We start from the raw sequence: 23,254 nt of genomic DNA on the forward strand, positions 1-23,254 counted from the left end.
TACAAGAAAAATTAGTCAGAGCTACATAGTCAAATTGTAATGGTAATGCCTTAATGGATGAGTGAAAAAGCTATTAGCCTAGAACAAAATTTTTCCTAATTTTTATACATTAAAAAAGAAACAAGAAGAAAATAACTTTTATCTTTTCAATGGGATTTATTTATGTTTAAGTAAAGGTAGCAAATGTTACATAAGTTGTTTCCTTAAGAACATTTATTTTGTACAATCACATTGTTATCAAGCAAGACTTACGGAAAGTTTCCTGGGTCCACAACACTGAACTTTGAAACTATTGTAGCATCCTCTTTTCCAAGTTTAAACATGACTTTGTGCACTGAAGAAGTATGGCTTCGCATTGCAGAGTGGTCACATGTGACAACCTGACACCAAGCGAGAAGCCTTTTGATGAAGTATGTTTTATCTTTTGTTGAGTTACAAAATGGTACTTTCATGTGTGTGATTATCAAACTCATACTTTTTTTTCAGGTCATTTCTCTTCTGCTACAATAAAGATAAACCAGTTAAAACTAAGCAGTATAGCAATGTAATCGACCATCTATCAGGTTATATCTTATATAGGATGTTTTAGGTGATATTGATGCTTTATATTACACATCTGTATTTAATATACTTTGGGCAATACAAAGTTAGAACATGTCTGGTAGATAAACAAAAAGATTTCCCTGAAAATTGATACATTGTTTTAACAATCACAAAAACTTAGGTTTATTCTTCAGAAGTGTGGTGGAATTGTTTAATATTAAAATAAAACATCTTGCTGTTGTCATTTTTTTCATATTCCTATTTTATACATTTTTAGATAACAGAATAATCCTGTAATTTTATTGCTAAAACATTATTACTTGGTTAGACATGATTATCAGATTTTGGGGTGACTTTGTTGTTCCCATATTTGCCAACACTAATTATTTCACTGTTTACTTTTGCAAACATGTGCTTATGCTAAAGATCCAAAAACTATAATGGGAAGTCATTGGTAATAATCAATGTACAATGATTGGTTAGGACAATGACTAATCTTATGGGCTGAAGTTTTGACTGCTATATGATAAGAGCTCTGACTATCCTGTTAAATTAACTGTACAGAGGGGTGTTTGGGGATTGGGAAATGCTTATTTCCAAAGAAACCATATTGCATGCTTATTTGACTGGCAGAAATTCTCTGGTTTGATGCATCACTAGTACTGAGGGTGGAATCTACATGCAGCTTCTTCAGCAAGCTTGTTGGTCCCTTAGGAGAGCTCAGCAGTGTTACATATGTCTTACAGCCTGTCACTGCACATGTCTGTCCTTGCTCACTGCCAGGAAGGCTGCCGATTCTCCAACAAAATCCAGTGCTAGATTTAGAACTGAAGGTGCTTTGTTTCAGATACCTGTAATACCTATAAAAAGCAAATTTCAAAGAAATACAAATTTATGTTAACATTCTCATAGTATTTTAACAGTTGTATTAGTTATTCATTTTTGTATCTACTACAAATCTGTATTAAAAATACAAATTGTTGAGGGACTCTGGTTCCAAAATCAGTGTAGAAGCAAGCTGGCTTCACTCCCTATCACAGAAAACCAAAAACAAACATACAGTGCCAAGATTATCACCAGCAATATCCCAGAACTCAAGTAAGAGGATGAAACAGTTTCCCAGGCCACAGAGAAGTAAAAAAATAAAAATAAAAATAAAAAGCTCCAAGTAGGTGGTAAGAGATTCAGGCTTCCTTATCCATAATCCTCTCCCCTAATATCCCCAGCATCAAGCACAAGGAAAATTTCTTTCTGACTCACAATTTCTACACTGCAAAAAGTGAGATCAAGGTGGACAGTGAACTTCCTCATCATCTTGATGCACCAAATCAGAGTGCCTGTTTAGCAGCACTACACTGTAAGAGGTGTGTTCCACAGGTCCCCTGAGCATGGACCCCTAGCCAGCCTTTTCACATAACCAGGATATCCTCTTTGGGACAGCCCCCATTCAGGTCAGGCAGCACTCTGATTGTTGGCTAGAACTGAGGCAAACCTGGGCTTAAGGCACCAGTTAGTGCCAAAAAGGAGGCAGTGACCTAGTTGGGAAAAAAGACAGAAAATCAACTGGTATATTACAAATAAGCAAGCATATCCAATAAAAACCAAAACAAGTCAGACCAAAAAGACAGAAGTAAATAACTAGTCTTTCAATGCAAAGTCATAGATGTAGATCCACAAGAAATAATAGCAAACAAGCAACAATGACCTCTTCATACAGACAAAAAAAGAAATCAGTGACTGACCCTAGTGAAATGGTGATATGTGAACTCTCCGACCAAGAATTCAAAATAGCAGTTTTAGGGAAACTATGTGACCTCCCAGGAAACAGAAAAGCAATTCATAAATTTATCAGAGATATTTAACAAAGAGATAGGAATAATTTTAAAAAATCAAACAGAAATCTTGGAATTGAGAAATACATTTGCTGAACTGAAAAATTCGTTAGAGGCTCCCAACAGCAGAATGGATCAAGTGGAGAAAATAATCTGCGAAATCAAAGACAGGCTTTTTGAAAATATACAGTCAGAGGAGCAAAAAGAAACAAGAATGAAGAGGAATGAAGGTCACCTTCAAGATACAGAAAATTAACTCAAAAGACCAAATCTAAGAATTATCTTTATTCAAGAGGGAATCACACAAAAGCAAGGATTAGAAAGCCCTTTTTAAAAAATAGTAACAGAAAACTTTCCAAAACTTGAGGAAGAGTTAAATATCCAGGTACAGGAAGGTCAGAGAACACCAATCACATTCAACCCAAATAAGACTACCCAAAAGCATGTAACAAATTCTCAAACATCAGGGACAAAGCAGGATTCTAAGAGCAGCCAGAGAAAAGAAGCAACTAACATATAAAGGAATTCAAACTCACCTGGCAATAGACTTCTCAACAGAAGCCACACAGGCCAGAAGGGAGTGAAACAACATTTTCAAAGTGCTCAAAGGAAAAAAAAACCTGTCATCCAAAAATACTGTATCCAGCAGAGTTATCTTTCAAATGTGAAGGATATATAAAATCTTTCCCAGAGAAACAAAAGCTGAGAGAATTCACCACCAACAATCTCATTTTATAAGAAATCTAAAGAGAGCTCTTCAGTCTGAAAGGCAAAAATGCTAATGTGCAGCAACAAAACATCTGAAGGTATAAAATCCACTGGTAAAATTAAGTATACAGACAAATCTAAAATTCTCTAAAACTGTAATTGTTGTTTAAAATCCACTCATAACACCACTACGAAGCTCAAAAGACAAATCTATCAAAACAATAATATCTATAGCAACCTATTAAGAGATAGGCAATATAAAAACATGTCAATGAGACAACATAAAGTCAAAATGTGGGGTGAATGCAATTAAACTGTAGACCTAAAAAAACCCTTTATACAGTTTTTAAAAACTTATTTGTAATAAAAATCGCCATCTTTTAAAAATAATTTATGTCTATATTTTTATAAGCTTCATAGTAACCACAATGCAAAAACCTTTAATAGATTCACTAAAAATAAAAACCAACAAATTACAACATATTACCAGAGAAAATCATTTAACCACAAAGGAAGACAGCACAAAAGGAAGAAAGGAAAAGAGGAGTTAGAAAATATACAAGCTGCAAAACAGCAGTAGTAAGTCCTGATCAATAATAACACTGAGCCTAGGCAACATAGTGATATCCTACCTTACGAGCTAGGTGTGGTGGCACGTGCCTGTAGTCCCAGCTACTCAGAAGGCTGAGGTAGGAAGCTCACTGGAGCCCAAGAAGTTGAGGCTGCAGTGAGCCATGATCACACCACTGCCTGGACAAGAGTGAGACCTTGCCTCAAAGAAAAATTATAACATTGAATGTAAATTGACTTAGTTTTCCAATTAAAAGGTATAGGATGGCTGAATGGCAAAGAAACAAGACCCAACTGCATGTTGCCTGTGAGAAAGTCACTTCACCTATAAAGACACACATCGATTGAAAGTGAAGGTGTAGAAATAGATACGCTATGCAACTGGAAACCAAAAAAGAGCAGAAGTAGTTATATCAGGTAAAACAAGTACAAGTCAAAGACTGTAAAAAGAGACACAGGAGGTCACTATATAATAATAAAGGAGTCATTTCAGCAAGAGGCTATAATAGTTAAAAGTGTCTATGCACACAACACGAGAGCTCCCACGTATATAAAGCAAACATTAATAGATCTAAAGGGAGAGATAGACTGCAATATAGTAATATTGAGGAACTTCAACACCTCACTCTCAATAATGGACAGATCCTCCAGACAGAAAATTGACAAGGAAACACTAGAGTTAAAGTATACAATAGATCACATAGGCCAAACTGATATTCACAGAATATTTCACCTGTTATAAAATACACATTGTTTTCATTAGCACATGGCACGTTCTCCAGAAGAGGCTATATCTAGGCCACAAAACAAGTCTCAATAAATTCAAAACAGTAGGAATCATATCAAGTATTTTTTATGACCACAATGGAATGACACTAGAAACTGATAACATGAGGGTCTCAGAAAATGCACAAACACATGGAAATTAAATAACATGCTCCTGAATGACCAATGAAGTAATTAGGAAGAACAGTATAAAATTTCTTGAAACGAATGTAAATGGAAATACAACACTCCCAAATCTATACTATACAGCAAAAGCAGTACTAAGAAGGAAGTTCGTAGCAATAAACACCTGTATCAAAAAAGTAGAAAGACTTCAAATAAACAACCTAAACAGTGAACCTCAAAGAACTAGAAAAGCAGAAACAAATGGAACCTAACATAGTAGAAGGAAAGAGATAATAAAGATCAGAGCAAAAATAAACAAAACAGATTTTAAAAACCAGATCAATGAAACAAAAAGCTGGTGTTTTTAGAAGACAAAGAAAATCAACAAACCATTAGCTAGACTAAGAAATAAAAAGAAGGCCAAATAAATAAAATCAGAAATGGAAAAGGAGACATAATAACTGAGACCACACAAATAGACTCATTAGAGACTATTACAAAAAACTCTTTGCCAACAAATTGGAAAACCTAGAAGAAATGGCTAAATTCCTGGACACATACAACCCAAAAAGACTGAACCATGAAGAAATAGAAAACTTCAATAAATCAGTAGGGAGTAACAAGATCAAAATTATAATAAAAAGTCTTGCCTCAAAGAAAAGCCCAGTACCTGATGGCTTCACTCCTGAATCTACCAAACATTTGAAGAGACAGTAATACCAATTCTACTCTAATTCTTCAAAAAAAAAAAAAAAAAAAACTGAAGAGGAGGGAATACTTGCAAATTCATTCTGCAAAGTAGTATTACCGTGACACCAAAACCAGAGAAGGGCACAACAAAAAACCAAAACTACAGGCCAGCATCACTGATGAACCAGATACAAAAATCTTCAACAAAATACCAGCAAACCAAATTCAATAACAATGTTTAGCAGCATCCCTGGCCTCTGACCACTGGATGCCAGAAGTACCACCAGTTTTGACAATCAAAAATATCTCCAGACGTTCTTAAATACCCTGTGTTGGAGGAAGGTGGCTAAATCACACCTCCCTCCCCACCGTCCCCCACCATTTGAGCACCACTGTATTAGATCACCTAGAAGTTATAATATATGTTATGTAACATTATGCCAGAGATTGTATACCCTGAGGCCGCTTTGGAAATTTCAGGAGAAGGCTGTTTGGTCACTTAGTTGGATGTTATAGAGGTGCTAGCCTAACATTCTGTAAATCTTATAAATACAGTTTTCTTCAATGCCTGCAAGAAAGAAGTGAAACATGGAGACACCTTGGAAAAAAATCAAGCTCTTGGCATGTGAGAGCTACAAGCAACTTTAGGGCAGCCACAGGAATAAGAGAATAGATGAAAAAAAGAAGGGAGGAGTTTAGGACTTACCCTCACAGACCTGAGCCATAACTGGGAAATTGTTACCCTTTTAAATCTAAGCCACCAGTGACAACCTGAGCTCAGGACTGAGCGGAGGGCACGGTCTACTACAGGGACCATGCTAGAAAAGTAATTTTTCCAAAGGGTATTTTTGGTGGCAGGGCAGGGCCATAGGCTCCTGTGAGTTAAATGACTCAGAACAGAAAAAGGTAACAGTATTCCACTAGACGATGCTATATCTGATGAATTCATCAAGCATGTCCAAATTAGGTCTTACACGACCCTGTCTTTTCCAGCACATTTTCCTCGGTCCTTTTTGCAATAATTTGAATTCAGCCATACTTAAAATGAAAGATATTTGCAAATTTAAAAAATTCCATTCTAGCTTATCTCCATTACTGATTCAAAATACATGCATTTCTAGTCTAAACAACTTGACACACTATTAAGCCAGGCTCAGGTCCAAAAGGCACAAGGTTCATAGCAAAATGTCTGTTCCTTGTTTCAATTTTAATTAATGCCATAGCTAGCAGATTTAATAACACTTCTATTGTTAAGTACAAGCAAAACTGATATAAAAATCTCTTAACTTTCACTTCTTTAGCATTCTGCTGACTGATACAGTCAGGGATGAGTTTTGTGTCTATCCTTGGAAGTCAGAAATATTAAAAAAAACAAGAGTTTAGGATATTAAAATGCTTTACAGACCTCTGAAATATAACAGTGTGCCCCAAAAGATAGCCACTTGGCTTGGAGGTCTGGTAACATAGCATTTAAAAAAGGAACTTGCTGGTCACAGTGGCTCATGCCTGTAATCCCAACACTTTGGGAGGCTGAGGTGGGCAGATCACTTGAGGTCAGGAGTTCGAGACCAGCCTGGGCGACGTGGTGAAACCCCGTCTCTACTAAAAATACACAAATTAGCTGTGTGTGATGGTGCGGGCCTGTAGTCCCAGCTACTCAGGAGGCTGAGGCGGGAGGATTGTTTGAACCCAGGAGGCGGAGGTTGCAGTGAGCAGAGATCGTGCCACTGCACTACAGCCTGGGCTACAGAGCAAGACTCTGTTTTCAAAAAATAAAAATAAAAAAGAAAAGACAAGGAAATTAGTTGCTGGGTGGAGTGCTTTCTGCCACTTGGGGCAGACTGCTTGAGCCCGTGGGTTCAAAACCAGCCTGGGCAACAAAGTGAGAACCCTGTCTCCAAAAAAAAAAAAAAAAAAGAGAGAGAATTTGGTCATTATACATCAAGGTAACTGGGTGGCTAACCTCATGTCAAAATGGGAAGTACTAAGGGCATATTTAAGCAATTATCTAATTGAAAAGTTGTGAGGTCACAATCTACTGAAACTTATAAACACTTGGAGAAAAAAGATACAGGTAACCTTATGTTTTATAACTTTTTTTTTTTTTTTGCAAACAAGGTCTCACTCTGTCCCCCAGGCTGGAGTGCAGTAGCACCATCACAGCTCACTGCAGCCTCGACCTCGCTATCCTCCCACCTCAGCCTCTCGGGAGGAGGATGGGAGTGGTAGTCAGTAATGTGTAGGGCATGGGGGGCAGGGGATTTCTGCATTACATTCAGCTCCACACGTCATTTAAAATATGGTCAGAAGAAATGAAGACAAGTAAAATGGTCTCAAAAGTGGCTGGAATTAGGCAGAGGACAGGCAAAGTACAAGTCAAACATAGAAATGGAAGGAAAATGGAAGGAAAAAAGGAATATACGTGGTGGGCCTTACCGTCATGTGTTACCCACATGCCTCTATTAATCAATGAAAACGTTAATGCAATCATACACATGGTTTCATATATTTTCCATCAAAATAGTAGAGAGAGAGGAAGGGTAAGTACAAGTGAGCTGGCCAGGACAGTGGGTGGAAAAATTCCACTTCACAGTTTTGCCTGGGTCAAGGCCTGACTAGGAAGCATATTTACTTTAGAACTCTCACTAAAAAATTATTCTTTTTCTTAGTATAGGACATGCATCTTGGTAAAAATCCTTATTAAACAATAACAACTAATTTAAAATTTTAAAGACCATGAGAAGCAACATGTAGGATGGTGGAGAAGAACCCTCCACACTTCAGCCAATAGTTTGTGCAAATGTCAGACCACTTTTAGAGCCAGAAGTTCAGTCTCATCAATGTACCTAAAAGATTTCCCAAGGGTCTAAATCTCCTCTGTTTTAGAGAGAAATACTTCTTAAATTGTCATGTGTCCTCTCTTTGGCTCCATTCTATCACCACCAAGTTAACAGGATTTCTGTGAAAAAATTTCCTCAGTAAAACACATTTGGAAAACACTACACACTATATCCCTTTCTTAGAGATTTCTGGTGCACATGGGCATGTTAAAAGGGTATCAAAATATCTGAGAGGTTCTGAGAAAGAAAAACTGAATCCAGCATTTTCCAAATTTAAACCCGCTCCAAGTTCTCCCCTTTTGCCACCAAGAATACCTATTAGCCTTTCACAGGTCACTAGTATTTTCTAGCAGAGTAATTGGAAAATGCTATTCCATAGATAAAAGTATTACAACATTTTCTTGCCACATTGAAAGGACTGAAGATTTAAAAGACTTACCAAAAGGATCTATTTAATATCCTGAGAGTTAAGATTTTTGCTTACATTTGGCTTCTTGGTACAGTTGTTTAGCTTTTGCCCTATCATTCTCCTAATTGAAACATCATCCGTATTGGGAAATAATTGTTTTGTTACTCCTGTAAAAAACCAATAACAACACACAAGAAACTTTATGAGTCCTTTGCATCTTAGGGGATGAACTGAGGTAAAACATCAAGTATTCTACATTATAATTTTGTTTCCATTTTACAAAAGTAGCCCAAAGACCCCTGAGATATTTAAACAGATGAATATATAGGCAGGTTTTTCTAAGTAAAGCAAGAGATATCAGCAGATCTATATTATCAACTGAGATCCTATGGTAGCAATTAACTTTAATCCTCCTACTTGCTTTAAACTCTAAGTCCTCTCGCTCTAAAACGTTAGGAATGTATTTTTATCCATTCCCAACATTAGTTGAAACAACTAAACTCTGACTGATCTTTTTCTGTATCTGTCTGCCTCAGCCTCCCAAACCACTGTTATTACAGGCATGAGCAACCACGCCTAGCCATGTTCTCTAACTTTTAAAGTCAGTCTAACAGTATGTGTGAGCCAAGGGAAAGAATGTCATTGCAGTTGTTACAAGTAGTAGTTTTTTTGTTTCAGGAAGACAGACATTGTTGTACATTAAGAAATGACATATATAGAGCTGGGATTCAGAGAATCCTTAAATTTGTTGGATGTTGTCAAAAATTAATTGGATAATCTAGATTTTATTTAAGGAGATTCATTAATTTGAAAACCACAAATAGGATGGTCGAATTAGCCTTTATCTTTCTAGAATGAAAGATAAGAAATATAACAAAAGCAAAGTAGAAATTGTTATTGAAATTTTACTTTAAAAGATTGTAAGAATTTATGTTTCCAAAGCTATAAATTGTATGAATTCAAACTTTTTGGTGATATAAAACTTAGTTTTATTTTAATAACCATTTTTAATGTAAAGTTTTTCTATAAAATTTCCCATATTTAATGAGAGTTTTAGACTAACCTGAGATTTTTCTTTCCTAGAAAAAGAAACTTTAAAAAATAAAAGGACCATGAAGGACTACCTTGACCTTGAGTGGTAACATGATTTAAAATTCGTGTGACAATGTAACGCAATCATATTATCACCTATGATTTCTTGAACTTCATTCTGATTCATAGCTGGTTTTACGGCTTTGTCCCTTGAAGTAGAGGATTTTGCCCCTGTCAGGCTGTGAGTGGCCATGTATTCATTTGTGTAAAGTACTTGCATTAAATCATTAATAAACTTCTGAGGCTTGCTCTTGTTACAACGGGCAATCTGCCATTTTTCAATCTGGAACTAAAAAGATAAGAAAGAGTTGAAGTTGGAAAAAGAAAGTTCCATATGGAGAAATATATTACTAATTGAGTTAAGGCATAAAAGAAAACAATGTCAACATTTTTTAAGGTAATGTATTATATGTATTTTAATATATATTTTACATTTTAATTTAATATCTATTTTACATGTCAGGAATTAGAGTTAAGTGTTATCTGTGTGATACTCTTCACTATTTATGGGGTATTTGTTCCAAGGTGTATACAAATTCTTGTCATGTAAACTGGATTTGTTCCTTTCAGGCTTAGTCCCATACTCAGTGCTTCATCGTAAATGTAGTAGGAAGAATAATGGCCCTCTGAAAGGTCACATCCTAATCCCTGAAATCTGTAACATGTTGCCTCACAGGGCAAAAACAATTCTGTAGATGTGATTAAAACTAAGTACCTTGAGATGGGAGATTATCCTGGATTATCTAGGTGGGCTCAATCTAATCACATGAGTTCTTAAAAGCAGAAGAAGGAAGCAAAAGGGTAGATCAGGAAAAAGAGACAGAAGAGGGAGGAAAGAACTGAAGTGTAAGAGGGACTTCACCAGCTGTTGCTGGCTTTGAAGATGGCAGAAGTGGGCTGTGAGCCAAGGAATATGATTGCCTCTACAAGTGAGAATGGCCTTCAATTTACAACCAGCAAGAAAGTGGGGAATTCAGTTTTACAACCACAAGAAAATGAATTCTACCAGAGCCTGGGTGAGCAGGAAACAGATTCTGCCCTAGAGCTTCCAGAAAGAAATACACCTGCTAACACCTTGACTTTAGTCTAGTGAGACCTGTTCCAGACTTCTGATCTATAGAATTCTAAGATAGTAAACTTGGGTCATTTGAAATCACTAAATTTGTGATAATGTGTTATATAGCAATAGGTAACTGATACACTAAGATTCAAATATTTTGAATGTTAGATTGTTAGTTAACATTTATCATGGTTGATGGTATACTTACTGAGACTACCTGATTCTAACAAAACTTTGTCTTTTGAGCATCTGTGTCTTAAGTAGAAAAATAGAAAAAGATTGTGTTCAGCCAGCATGCTGAGGCTGAAATTTACCTCTCAATGATATAAAATTGTATAATCCTGAATGCATAGGTATCCTTCTGTCACTGGTATAAGAACTTTTAAGTTCAATAACTTTATCTTTGTCCCCAATTTGCCTTTAATGTTCTAAACTGGGTATTTGTTTCACAAATACTAGTTTTTATTATAAAAGGACAACAGTTTTATGCCTCTGGTTCTCAGATTGATCTTGACTTCCTCAGAGAAGATCTTCTTGCCCCTCCTAAGTCAAGCCCTCCCTTCCCTTTCCCCAGGCTAGGTCAAGCACCTTATGCCTCTTTTTTTTTTTTTTGAGACGGAGTCTTGATCTGTCACTCAGGCTGGAGTGCAGTGGCACGATCTCGGCTCACTGCAAGCTCCACCTCCTGGGTTCACACCATTCTCCTACCTCAGCCTCCCGAGTAGCTGGGACTACAGGTGCCTGCCACCACGCCCGGCTAATTTTTTTTTTTTTTTTTTTTTTGTATTTTTAGTAGAGATGGGATTTCACCGTGTTAGCCAGGATGGTCTCAATCTCCTGACCTCGTGATCTGCCCATCTCGGCCTCTGAAAGTGCTGGGATTACAGAGGTGAGCCACCACACCCAGTCACCTTATGCCTCTTTTTTGTAGTACTTAATAATTGTAATATTCCTATTGCATAAAACTAGTTTATCCAATAGTTATCTGATAAAACAATGATCATTGTCTACCCGTATTTAAATTTTTTATTTAACTGTATTCCAAAGAACAATAAGGCGGTTATTGCACCTGACCTGTTTCTCATCAGTCTGATGCTCTTCTTCAGGCTTTAAGGAATCTGGTGAACTGGAGTTAGAATTACTGCAGGTTGAGGCAAATGAATCTGGCGAGGAGTTGTTTGTTGCTCTCCAGAGGGTGGATGCAGATGTAGACATGGTTCCTCCACCCTTAAGCAGAGCCTCAGCCATACCAACCAATTCTTCAAACTGGGTGACTGCTTGTGGTAACACTAAAATGGCAAGAAAAAGTACACTTTACAAATACCATTGGTAAAAGGTGCATATGTACATTTTTTTTTTGTTGAGTGTATGTGCATAGAAATATGCAGAACAAACTGTTAACATCTGCTGTCTTTGGAAAATAAACATGGCAGGAAAGGTGTTTGGAACATATTTACTTTTATTATTAAATAATTTAGTAATTGCTTAATAATAATAAAGCAATGAAAAAACATTTGGTTTTTGCAGTTAAATGAATATGCATTACTTTGTAACTAAAAATAATGTTTTAAAAATTGATTCTTTTCTTTCTAGTTGCTGGGGTTTTGTTTGAAGATGTTGAGTTGAATCTCTTGTTTGGAGCTATTACTGATTCTATTATCAATAACCTTCTAGAAGCTTACATTAGGCCTGTTTATGTGCCAAGATAAAACTAGCCATTTCTCACAGATGAAAATAAATTTTCTATGACCGTGTATGGTTTACAAGGGAGTCAAATTTCATCAAATTATTAAAAATGTACTGCTACAATTCAAACTTGTGTTGTGATATATTAAAGATGAATTTTGGTAATCAATGGAATATTTTCTTTGTTCCTTTTTTTAAAATGGAAACTTACACATTCAAAGTTTTCATGCCTCCATGTAAAATGGTCTTCTCTGTTGTTATATCTAGTTTGTTTCCTAAGGACAAATAACATGTTGTTGGAGTTGGAAGAGATCTTGAACCTTGTCTAATTCAGTTCCTCACTACATGGTTGAGGGAACAGCCTGCTGGAGAGGTGAAAAAACTCTGAAACTTTTTTTATACTTTTCTCAAGCATATTATTGAGCTACAATTTTAGAATAATTAATGATGTGCAAATCAGTATATATGGTACTATATATAGTATATAGTATGTAGTATAGTATATAGTATATGGTACTATATTAAAGGAAAAACTACTAAAGAAGAAAATATTATTTTCTGTTCTTTCAAAAACATTTATTAGCACCTTTCATGTGCCAGACACTTATTCCATCAGTAATTACTTATCAAGCATTTAATAATATTAAACATTTATCTAGTTTTTTTCCTCTGTGCCAGGCACTATTCTGAGACTTTCACTGATGTTCTTTCATCCAATACTCATTGCAACTCTCTGAGATAGGTATTATCTTTACCTGTCATTTCCAGATGAAGTCAGTTAGGCAACAAGAAGTTAAGTAATTCGTCCAGAGTCACACACAGTTAGTGAAGAGAAAAGCCAAGATTCAAATTCAGACTGGCTGCCTCCCAAGTCTATGTTATGCAGATTCTCAGTATTTGCCAACCACTATGCTAGGTGTGAGGGATAAAACTGGGAGCAAAACCAGATGTGATCCATGTCCTTTTGGAGCTTACAGTCTGAGGGGTGAAGGGGAGACTTATTTACAAACCCACCTGTGTAGCAAGAATTTTGCCCTGCTCAAAGAACGATCTGGCCTTTGTCCGAGTTCCTGGGAAGTAACTGTTAAATCCTTGGAATTTCCTGACTGACAGGAATGTCTTCACCACTCATCATGAGCTCCTGGGACCATGCCTGACAGTTTATGCTAATAAGCTGACTCATGGTGGGGCCAAGTCACATGCAATAGCCTTAGGGTGGCAGCTGGCCACAGCCTGAAATCCAGAAAGACCAACCATATGATTTAGAGACTGAGTTCAACCACATGGGCAGGCAATCAACCGATCAATCATGCCTGCATTATGAAGCTCCAATAAAAAGTTTGGACAGTAGAGCTCTGGTGAGCTTTCTGGATAGACAATACTTTATGTGGATTGTCACATATAGATGCTATGGGCATAAGGCATCCTGAGACAACCAAAGCCTGACACATGTGGAAACCTCCCAGACTCTGCCCTCTTTCTTTGGCCGATTCTAATTTGTATCCTTTCCTTGTAATGAATGTTCTGTGAGTTTTTCTATTAGAGAAAATTATTGAATATGAGGGTGGTTTCGGGAAACTCCTGCATGTGTAGTTGGTGTCAGAAGTATTAGGCACTCTTGGCAGTGTGGAGGACACTGCCCTTAACTTTGCAGTTTGGTTTACCTGAGGTATATGCAAAAAATAAAAAATCACAATTCTTAAATGGCACAAAGCAGCAGCATAAGGTGCTTGACCCAGCCTGGGGAATGGGAGGGCTTGACTTGGATGGGGAAAGCAGGGCTTCTCTGAGGAAGTCAAGATTCATCTGACAACTTAAGACTGAGCAGGGATTAAATTGCTGAAGAGAATGAGGGGGTCATTAGAGGCATGGGAATAGCACCTTCTTCATATGAGGAACTGAAAGAAGGTGAAGTCTAGAACGTAAGAAGAAAAAGGGAATTTGGTATGAAGTGGGACTACAAGAATATTTACTATTTTTTTCAAATTACGTTTGTATATGTTCATTGGCATACATCATTCTTGTTATTTCTGCCTGTGTATCTCTAGTTTTATTAATGTATTTTCTTTTACGTAATTAGAACCATGCTGTATACATTGCATTGTATCATGCCTCTTTTTTTCCAATTAAAATGGTAAGGTGAATATTTTGCCTGTTTTATTAAATCTTCTTGGAAAATATGAGTCTTTAAGGTCTAATTTACATACAGTTAAAGGCAAAACCTTACATGAAGTCTGAGCAGAAATTTCATAGGTAAAGGGGACGAGTTTGACAAATGGGTGCACCCATTAAAAACACACCTAATCAAGATAGAACATTTCCATCCTCCCAGAATGTTCCTTTACATCCTGTCTAAATCAATCCTTGGACTTACCTCAGAGGCAACCACTAATCTGACTTCTTTAGCTGTAGATAAATTTTACTTGTTCTAGAATTCCATATAAATGAACTCAAACAGTATATTCTCCCTTTTTTTTGTCTTTTTTCTCCGCATAATAGTTTAACACATCCATGTTGTGTGTACCATAATTCATTTCTTTTTATTGCTAACATTCCATTACTTCATAATTAATGTATCCATTCACCTGTTGATGGGCTATTTTCCCTAATATCCAATATATTCATGTTCTGTAACTTATTTATTTATTTACTTATTTTGAGACAGAGTCTCATTCTGTCACCCAGGCTGGAGTGCAGTGGCATGATCTCGAATCACTGCAACCTCCGCCTTCCAGGTTCAAGTGATCCTCTGGCCTCGGCCTCCTGAGTAGCTGGGACTACAGGTGTGCATCATGCCAGCTAATTTTTGTATTTTTAGTAGAGATGGGGTTTCACCATGTTGGCCAGGCTGGTCTTGAACTCCTCACCTCAGGTGATCTGCCCACCTCGGCCTCCCAAAGTGCTGGGATTACAGGCATGAGCCACCACGCCCAGTCCTATAACTTCTTTAAATGCTCCTTTTCTCACTTGGAAATTTGGTTGCTTCCAATGCTTCTTTTTTTCTTTTTTCTTTTCCTTCCTTCCTTCCTTCCTTCCTTCCTTCCTTCCTTCCTTCCTTCCTTCCTTCCTTCCTTCCTTCCTTTCTCTCTCTCTCTCTCTTTCTCTTTTTCTAGACAGAGCCCTGCTATTACCCAGGCTGGAGTAGAGTGGCATGATCACAGCTTACTGCAGCCTTGACTTCCCAGGCTCAAACAATCCTCCCACCGCAGCCTCCCAAGTAGCTGGGTCTGCCTGGCTAATATTTTTATTTTTTGTAGAAATGGGGTCTCCCTATGTTGCCCAGGCTGGTCTCGAACTCCTGGGCTCAAGTGATCCTCCCAAAGCGCTGGGATTACAGTGGGGAGCCCCTTTGCTAGGCCCAATTTTCTTAATTACAAATAAAGCTTTGATAAACCTTCTTGCATCTACATTTTCATATGCACCTCTGATCATGTCAATGCTATACATTCCTGAGAGCATAACAGCATTAAGAGATATAAATGCTTTCAAGATTCAATTCATATTGCTGAATTGCTCTCTAGAAACATTTTTCCAACTTACACTCCCACCAGCAATATAAGAAATTGACCATATCACTGTGCCACCAACAATAGGTGTTAATCAGTAACAACCATCTTCATTTTTTTGATAGCTTAAAATCTTAGTACATTTTAAATTACAATTATTTAATTATTGTGAAGTTAAATATAATTTGTTTATTGATTATTAGAATTTCTTCTATCAATTATCTATTGGAGCATGGGATCTTGGTACTTTTTCTATTTTATAAGAACTGAAATGGTTTTTGTAAAGTGGTTACAAGAGTGCCTAGCACATTATAAGCAGAATGTATTAGCTTTATTATTAACTCCCTTATATATTAAGCATTTTAACCTTTTATTTTTCTTGAGTTGCAAATATTTTTCTCAAAGTGTTTATCTTTTAATTTTATAACATTTTAAACACACACAATTTAAACTTTCATTTTAGTTGAAAGTAGCAGTCTTTTCTTAGTATATTATCCATTTATTTTATACTTAGAAAGTCATTCATTACTCAGATCAGTTAAATATTCACCAATAATTTTGTAGAGTTTAAATATCTTTTCACAAGTACGTTGTTTTCCTGGATATATTTTTTTAAACTTTTAATGGAAAATTTTAAACAGAAACAAAAATAGCAAATTCTCCCATTTCAATTCATGGCAAGTCTCATTCCACTTATACCCTGATCCCTTTTCTCCCCCAAATTATTTGATGCAAAGCACAGGCATCATCTCATTTTTATCTGTAAAAATTTCTGTAGGCATCTCTAAAAGGTGTATTTAAAAATATAACTGTTAACACCACTACTACAGCCAGAAATAGTTAACAATAGTTTTTAAATATCATTTTAAAAAACCATAGTCAATGTTCAAATTTCTCTGATGGTCTTATTTTTTAACAGTTTGTTTGAATCAAGATCCAGTAAGGACTATACGTTACAACCGGTTGCTGTCTCTTCCATATAAACTACAGGTTTCCTCTCCCTTCCTAGTTTTTTTCCCTTGCAATTTATTAATTGTGGAAACTGGGTCATTTGTCCTGGAGAATTTCCTATAGTCAGATTTTGCTGTGATTGCACCCTTTGGTGGTATTTGACATATTCTCTGGTTCCCTGTATTCGATGTAGATTGGTAGTTAGATGTGAAGGGTTGATCGGATTCAGGTAGTGTTTTTAACTTCCATCAGGTGGCATTTAATGCCTGGCTAGCTTTTTTGTCATCTCAGCAGCTATGGATGATCACTGCATAGATTCATTATGTCACGATGGGTTGTAAAATAGTGACATTCTAATAATTTTCTTCTTCATTTATTAGCTGGAGTTCTACAAAGGGAAACTTCCTCTTATCAACTGTTTGGTTACCCAGAAGTCCATTTCATATAGTAATGGCAGGATACATGCTTGATTTTGGTTTGTATGTGCCAATTTTCAAAATTACGAGTTGGTTGTTTTCAGATGATCATTACTTTTTTTTCTTTTTTGAATACCACTATGAACTCATGCATTTAAACATATATTAATACAATATGTGTCTATCTATTGTGGTTGTCATTCTTATTGATGCTCAAACTGTCCCATCTTTGGCTTGTGGAAAGCTCTTCTAGTTGACACATCTGCGTGTTCTAACTTCCTTGCTTTCTGATATGACAAAATGTTCCTGTATATTTCCTGCTTAAGCTTCTTCACAAGTCTTATTCTGTACATTTCGTATGCAAGACATGGAATCTGCCATTTACCCAAGAAGTCATCGTTCCCTTTAAAGGTTAATGATATTACAAAGGCACATCTAATTTCTAGGAGTGCTCTTGGCTATTGAGTTCCTGTTTTTAGGACTATTCAGGGAACCATATTAGAAAACTTGTTTAAATTTGATTTTATTTAATATTTTAATTATACATATTCATAGGGCAAATAATGATGTTTTGATACATATAATGTATAATGATCAGATCAGGGTGATTAGCATATCTATTACTGCAAACATTTATCATTTCTTTATGTTGGGAACATTCCAAATCCTCCTTCTAGCTACTTGAAAATATATACTATTGTTAACTATAGTAATCCCACAAGGATATTGAACATTAGAACGTATTCTTCCTATCTAGCTGTAATTTTGTATGCTTTAATAAATCTCTCCCTACCTCTCCCTTCCCCCTACCCTTTCCAGTCTCTTGTATCCTCTGTTCTACTTTTTAGTTTTACGAGATTAACCTTTTTTTTTTAGCTTCCATATACAAATGAGAACGTGCAGTGTTTAGCTTTCTATTCCTGGCTTATTTCACTTAACATAATGATCATCCGTGTTGCCAAAAATGACAGGATTTCATTCTGTTTTACGGATGAATAATATTCCATTGTGTATCTATGCCACATTTTCTTTATCTATTCATCTGTTGTTGGACACTTAAGTTGATTCCCTACGTTATCTATTGTGAACCGTGCTGTCTCCACAGTGGCTGTACTGTTTTTACATTCACACCCACAGTGTATAAGAGTTCGCTTTTCTCCACATCTTCACCAGAATTTGTTATTTTTTTATCTTTTTGATAATAGCCATCCTTCCTGGGGTGAGATGCTACCCCACTGTGGTTTTGATATGTATTTCCCTGGTGATCAGTGATGTTGAGCATTTTTTTCATATACCTATTGGCCATTTGTATGTCTTATTGAGAAATATCTGTTCAGATTGCCCATTTTTTTTTCTTTTTTCTTTTCTTAAGAGATGGTGTCTCTATCTGTCACCCAGGCTGGAGGGAAGTTGTGGCAGGCCAGTTCTCCCTGACAATCACACAGACAGGCCTGCATGACAGTCACACAGACAGGCCTGCCAAGCACTCCAGTTACACAGACAGATTTCCACAGCACTGCCTTGACGTTGAGCAAATAGTTAAACCTAGGGAAATCAGTGCCCAGACATCAAAGCTAGAAATGAAACATGATCAGTAGGAGCCTTGCATGGGCTTCTCCCTAACCTGGAGCAAGCCAAAATAATAGAGACAGTCTTTGATTCCTAGCGCCAGGACCTGTATCTGAGATGAGTCAAGGTAACAGAGGCAGCTGTTTGAACAGATTCATTGGAGAGTCTAAGGCAGCTCTCTGGACCAAGCTGTAAAGGAGATAAGATAGAAATAATCACTCTGGTACCACAGTAGACAGGCCTTGAAGGTAGTGGGGCCATTTTAATCAGACTTAGCAAGCATTTTTGTCTCTGACCTTCTAGTTGAAACAAAATTAGTTACCAGTAGACTTAGGCCAAAGCTATACTGCACATAGGCACATAACCCCAACCTATATAAGCACTAAGAAAATTGCAACACTTTGAGTTGGTCTGGTGGAATTATCTCTGGCCTTCTCCCTGTATCCGGTTACAGCAATAAATTCCCTTCTTTCCTAGTTTGTCTGCTTCCTGTTATTGGGCCTCGAGAAAACACAGCTGGACCCGGCTTGGTTCCAGGAACAAAGTGGCATGATCACAGCACACTGTAAACTTCCGAAACTCCTGGACCCAAGCTATCTTCCCATTTCAGCCTCCCGAGTAGCTGGGATTACAGGCATAAGACACCACACCCAGCTCATTAAAAAAAAATTTTTTTTTTTTTTTTTGTAGAAATAGGGTCTTGCTATGTTGCCCATGCTGGTCTCATACTCCTTGCCTCAAGTGATCCTCTGTCTTGGCCATTTTAAAATCAGAATGTTTGTTTATTTTTGCTTTTGTTGCCTGTGCTTTTAAGGTCCTATTCACAAAATATTTTCCCAGACCAATGTCCTGGAGTGTTTCCCCTATGTTTTCTTCTAGTAGTTTCATTGTTTGGGTCTTAAATTCAGGTCTTTGATTTATTTTGAATTGATTTTTGCATAGGATGAGAGGTGAGGGTCTAGTTTCATTCTGCAAATAATTATATAGTTTTCCCAGCACGACTTTTTTTTTTTTTTTTTTTTTTTTTAATTTGAGACATGGTCTCACTTCATCTTCCAGGCTGGAGTGCAGTAATGTGATCATGGCTCACTGGACCCTCAACCTCCTGGGCTCAAGCAATCCTCCCACGCAGCTTCCTGAGTAGTTGAGACCACTGGTGTGTGCCACCACACCAGGCTCATTTTAACAGTTTTTGTAGAGATGGGTCTCCCTGTTTTGCCCAGGGTGGTCTCGAACTCCTAGGTTCAAGTGATTTTCCCACCTCAGCCTCTCAAAGTGTTAGGATTACAGGTGTGAGCCACCGTGCCTGGCTCCAGCACCATTTATTAAAGAGACTACATTTCCCCAGTGAATGTTCTTGGTGGCTTTGTCAAAAATCAAATGACTGTCGGTATGTGGATTAGTTTCTGAGTTCTCTATTCTGTCCCATTGGTCTAATGTGCCATTTTTAAGCCAATACCATGCAGCTTTGGCTACTACAGCTTTATAGTATATTTTGAGGTCGACAGAGTGATACTTCCAGCTTTGTTCTTTTTGCTCGGAATTGCTTTGGCTATTCAGGGTCTTTCACGAATCTATACAAATTATAAAAAATGTTTTTTCTATTTCTGTGAAAAATGTCATTGGTATTTTGATAGGAATTGCATTCAATCTATACATTGCTTTGGGTAAACTACAACTTTTTAAAGACAACATTTATTATGTGTTCAAACCAGTACTTCCCATTCAAAATCAGAACATGGAGTTTTAATTTAAACTGTATAGTTATGTTCTTAGTGAGTCACCTGGTGTGAAATGAGAAGGTAGCTTGGAATATCAATTTTCCCAACACATCCTTTTCCTGATTGACTTGCAGGACTTGCTACATGACTACATAGTTTGCAGGGCCCAACACAAACAAAAAATTCAGTGCTCATTGTTCAGAACCTCTAAAGAATTTTAAGATGGTGACAGCAGAGCCTTTAACCAGTATGTGGGCCCTTCTAAGAGCAGGGCCTTATGTAACTGCACGTCACACATCTACAAAGCCGGCCATGTTGAATTGTGATAGCAAACATTGTAACAACAAATACTTGCTATGTGCCAGGCTCTGTTCTGAATGCTTTCCCTGTCACTCAGGTGAGTACTTTATTATTTCAATTTTAGAGATGAAAAAAAGGAGGCACAGCATGGTTAAACAACTTGCACAAGGTTACACAGACACTAGGTGGCAGAGCAGGGCTTGAACTCAGGTGCTTTGCTTTCCCAAATTTTTACCTCTTTGCTCCTATGCCACACTGCTTCTTCTAAGAACTGTAAAGACTGAATCTCTACAGTTTTTACTTTCTGTAGAGACAAGAGTCTCACTATATTGCCCAGGTTGATCTCAAACTCCTGGCCCCAAGCAAACCTCCCTCCTTGGCCTCCCAAAGTGCCAGGATCACAAGATTGAGCCATTGTGCCTGGCCTGAAAGTGTCTTCCTACAGGTTTTTCAATGAGTTTTCCAGTTTTCACACTACCAGTACTACCATAATTCCTTTCACAGGTCCAATTCTTGAAAGCTTTTGCTGTTGATGTAATTTAGCCTATTTCTTTTTAACTTCTCTCCCTGTCTTCTGCCCACCTCCATCACAGATACTGGAGTTCAGCTTTTTCAGATTTTTAAGTCAGACACCACTCATCCATCTGCTTTTCAGCTTCTAAAATTTTATTGGCATCTTTTATCTGGTGTGGTCTTCTCTTGAGTTTTCTTGGTATCTTTTATCTGGTGTGGTCTTCTCTTGAGTTTTCTTGGTCCTTGTGGTTTTATGGATTTTACTACTTATTTCTCCTAACTAACTGTAATTTTGTACCCGTTGACCAACCTCTCCCTATCTCCCTCTTTCTTACTCCTCCTAGCCTCTGGTAACCACTATTCTACTATTTCTGGATCAACCTTTTTAGATTCCATATATAAGTGAGATCGTGCAGTATTCATATTTCTGTGGTTGGCTTATTTCACTTAGCATAATGTCTTTGAGGTTCATCCACGTTGCTGCAAATGACAGGATTTCATTCTTTCTTATGGCTGAATAGTATTCCACTATATATATATGCCACATTTTCTCCATCCCTTTGTCCATTGATGGACACTTGGATTCCACATCTTGGCTATTGTGAAAAGTGCTGCATCAAACATGGGGGTGCAGATATCTCTTACACATAATGATTTCCTTCACCTTGCATAAATTCCAAGTAGTGAGATTGCTAGATCATATGGTAGTGCTATTTTTATTACTATTTTTTTTGAGACAGAGTCTTGCTCTGTCACCCAGGCTAGAGTGCAGTGACACGATCATAGCTCACTGCAGTCTCAGCCTCCCAGACTCAAGCAATCCTCCTGCCTTAGCCTCTCGCATAGCTGGGACTATAAGAATGAGCCACCATGCCCGGCTAATTTTTAAATTATTTATAGTGGAGATGAGGTCTCACCTTGTTGCCCAGGCTGGTCTCAAGTCCTGAGCTCAGGCAATCTCCCTGCCTTGGCCTCCTAAAGTGCTGGGATTACAGGCATAAGCCACCATGCCCAGCCCTATATTTAATATTTTAAAATATGCAATATACCCAGGTAACAAACCTGCACATATACCCCCTGAATCTAAAATGAAAGCTGACATTACTTAAAAAAAAAAAGTGGACAAACAATCTGAATAAACATTTCTCAAAAGAAGACACAGAAGGCTGGGTGCAGTGGCTCACGCCTGTAATCCCAGCACTTTGGGAGGCCATGGCGGGGGGATCACCTGAGGTCAGGAGATCGAGAACAGCCTGGCCAACATGGCGAAACCCCTTCTCTACTAAAAATACAAAGAAATTAGCCAGACGTGGTGGCATGCACCTGTAGTCCCAGCTACTTGGGAGGATGAGGCAAGAGAATTGCTTGAACCCAGGTGGCGGAGGTTGGCAGTGAGCTGACATCACACCACTGCACTCCAGCGTGGGCAACAGAGCAAGACTCCATCTCTAAAAAAAAAAAAAAAAAAAAAAAAAAAAGACACAGAACTGGCCAACAAGTATATTTTAAAATGCTCAACATCACTAATCATTAGGGAAATGCAAATGAAAACCATACTAAGATCTCACCTTACCCCAGTTGGAATGACTGTTACTAAAAAGACAGAAAATAACATATGCTGGCAAGGGTGTGGAGAAAGAGGAACTCATATGCTTGATGGGAATATAAATTAGTACAGCCATTATGGACAACAGTATGTCCATAAATATACTGACAACAGTATATTTAATATTGGCTTTCTAATAGTAGCCATTCTAACTGGTATGAGATGGTATCTTACTGTGGTTTTGATTTCATTTTTCTGATGACTAGTGATGTGGAGCACTTTTTCATATGTTTGTTGGCCACTTGTATGTCTTCTTTTGAGAAGTGTCTGTTCATGTCTTTTGCCCATTTTTAAATGGGATTATTTGTTTTTTGCTTGTTCAATTTTTTAAGTTCCTTATAGAGTCTGGAT

At 37.3% G+C, this 23,254-nt stretch overlaps 2 protein-coding genes across 6 annotated transcripts in view; both read right to left on the reverse strand.

The window, feature by feature from the left end:
- The window catches only part of BAG2 (BAG cochaperone 2), a 406,790-nt gene that overhangs the window by 162,289 nt on the left and 221,247 nt on the right, over positions 1-23,254 (reverse strand). The gene's annotated exons all lie outside the window — the stretch shown is intronic.
- The window catches only part of BEND6 (BEN domain containing 6), a 74,348-nt gene continuing 51,230 nt past the window's right edge, over positions 137-23,254 (reverse strand). For 2 of the 5 annotated variants that reach the window (XM_077998738.1, XM_077998737.1), the window contains 4 exons: positions 11,710-11,924; positions 9,672-9,864; positions 8,514-8,650; positions 137-1,403 (listed from right to left, as the gene is read on the reverse strand). In XM_077998738.1, coding sequence (XP_077854864.1) covers positions 8,523-8,650; positions 9,672-9,864; positions 11,710-11,924 — 536 coding nt within the window. In that variant the 3' untranslated portion in view covers positions 137-1,403; positions 8,514-8,522. 5 annotated transcript variants of the gene reach the window in all.

The sequence above is a fragment of the Macaca mulatta genome, chromosome 4 (genome assembly GCF_049350105.2).
Source record: "Macaca mulatta isolate MMU2019108-1 chromosome 4, T2T-MMU8v2.0, whole genome shotgun sequence".
NCBI lineage: Eukaryota > Metazoa > Chordata > Mammalia > Primates > Cercopithecidae > Macaca > Macaca mulatta.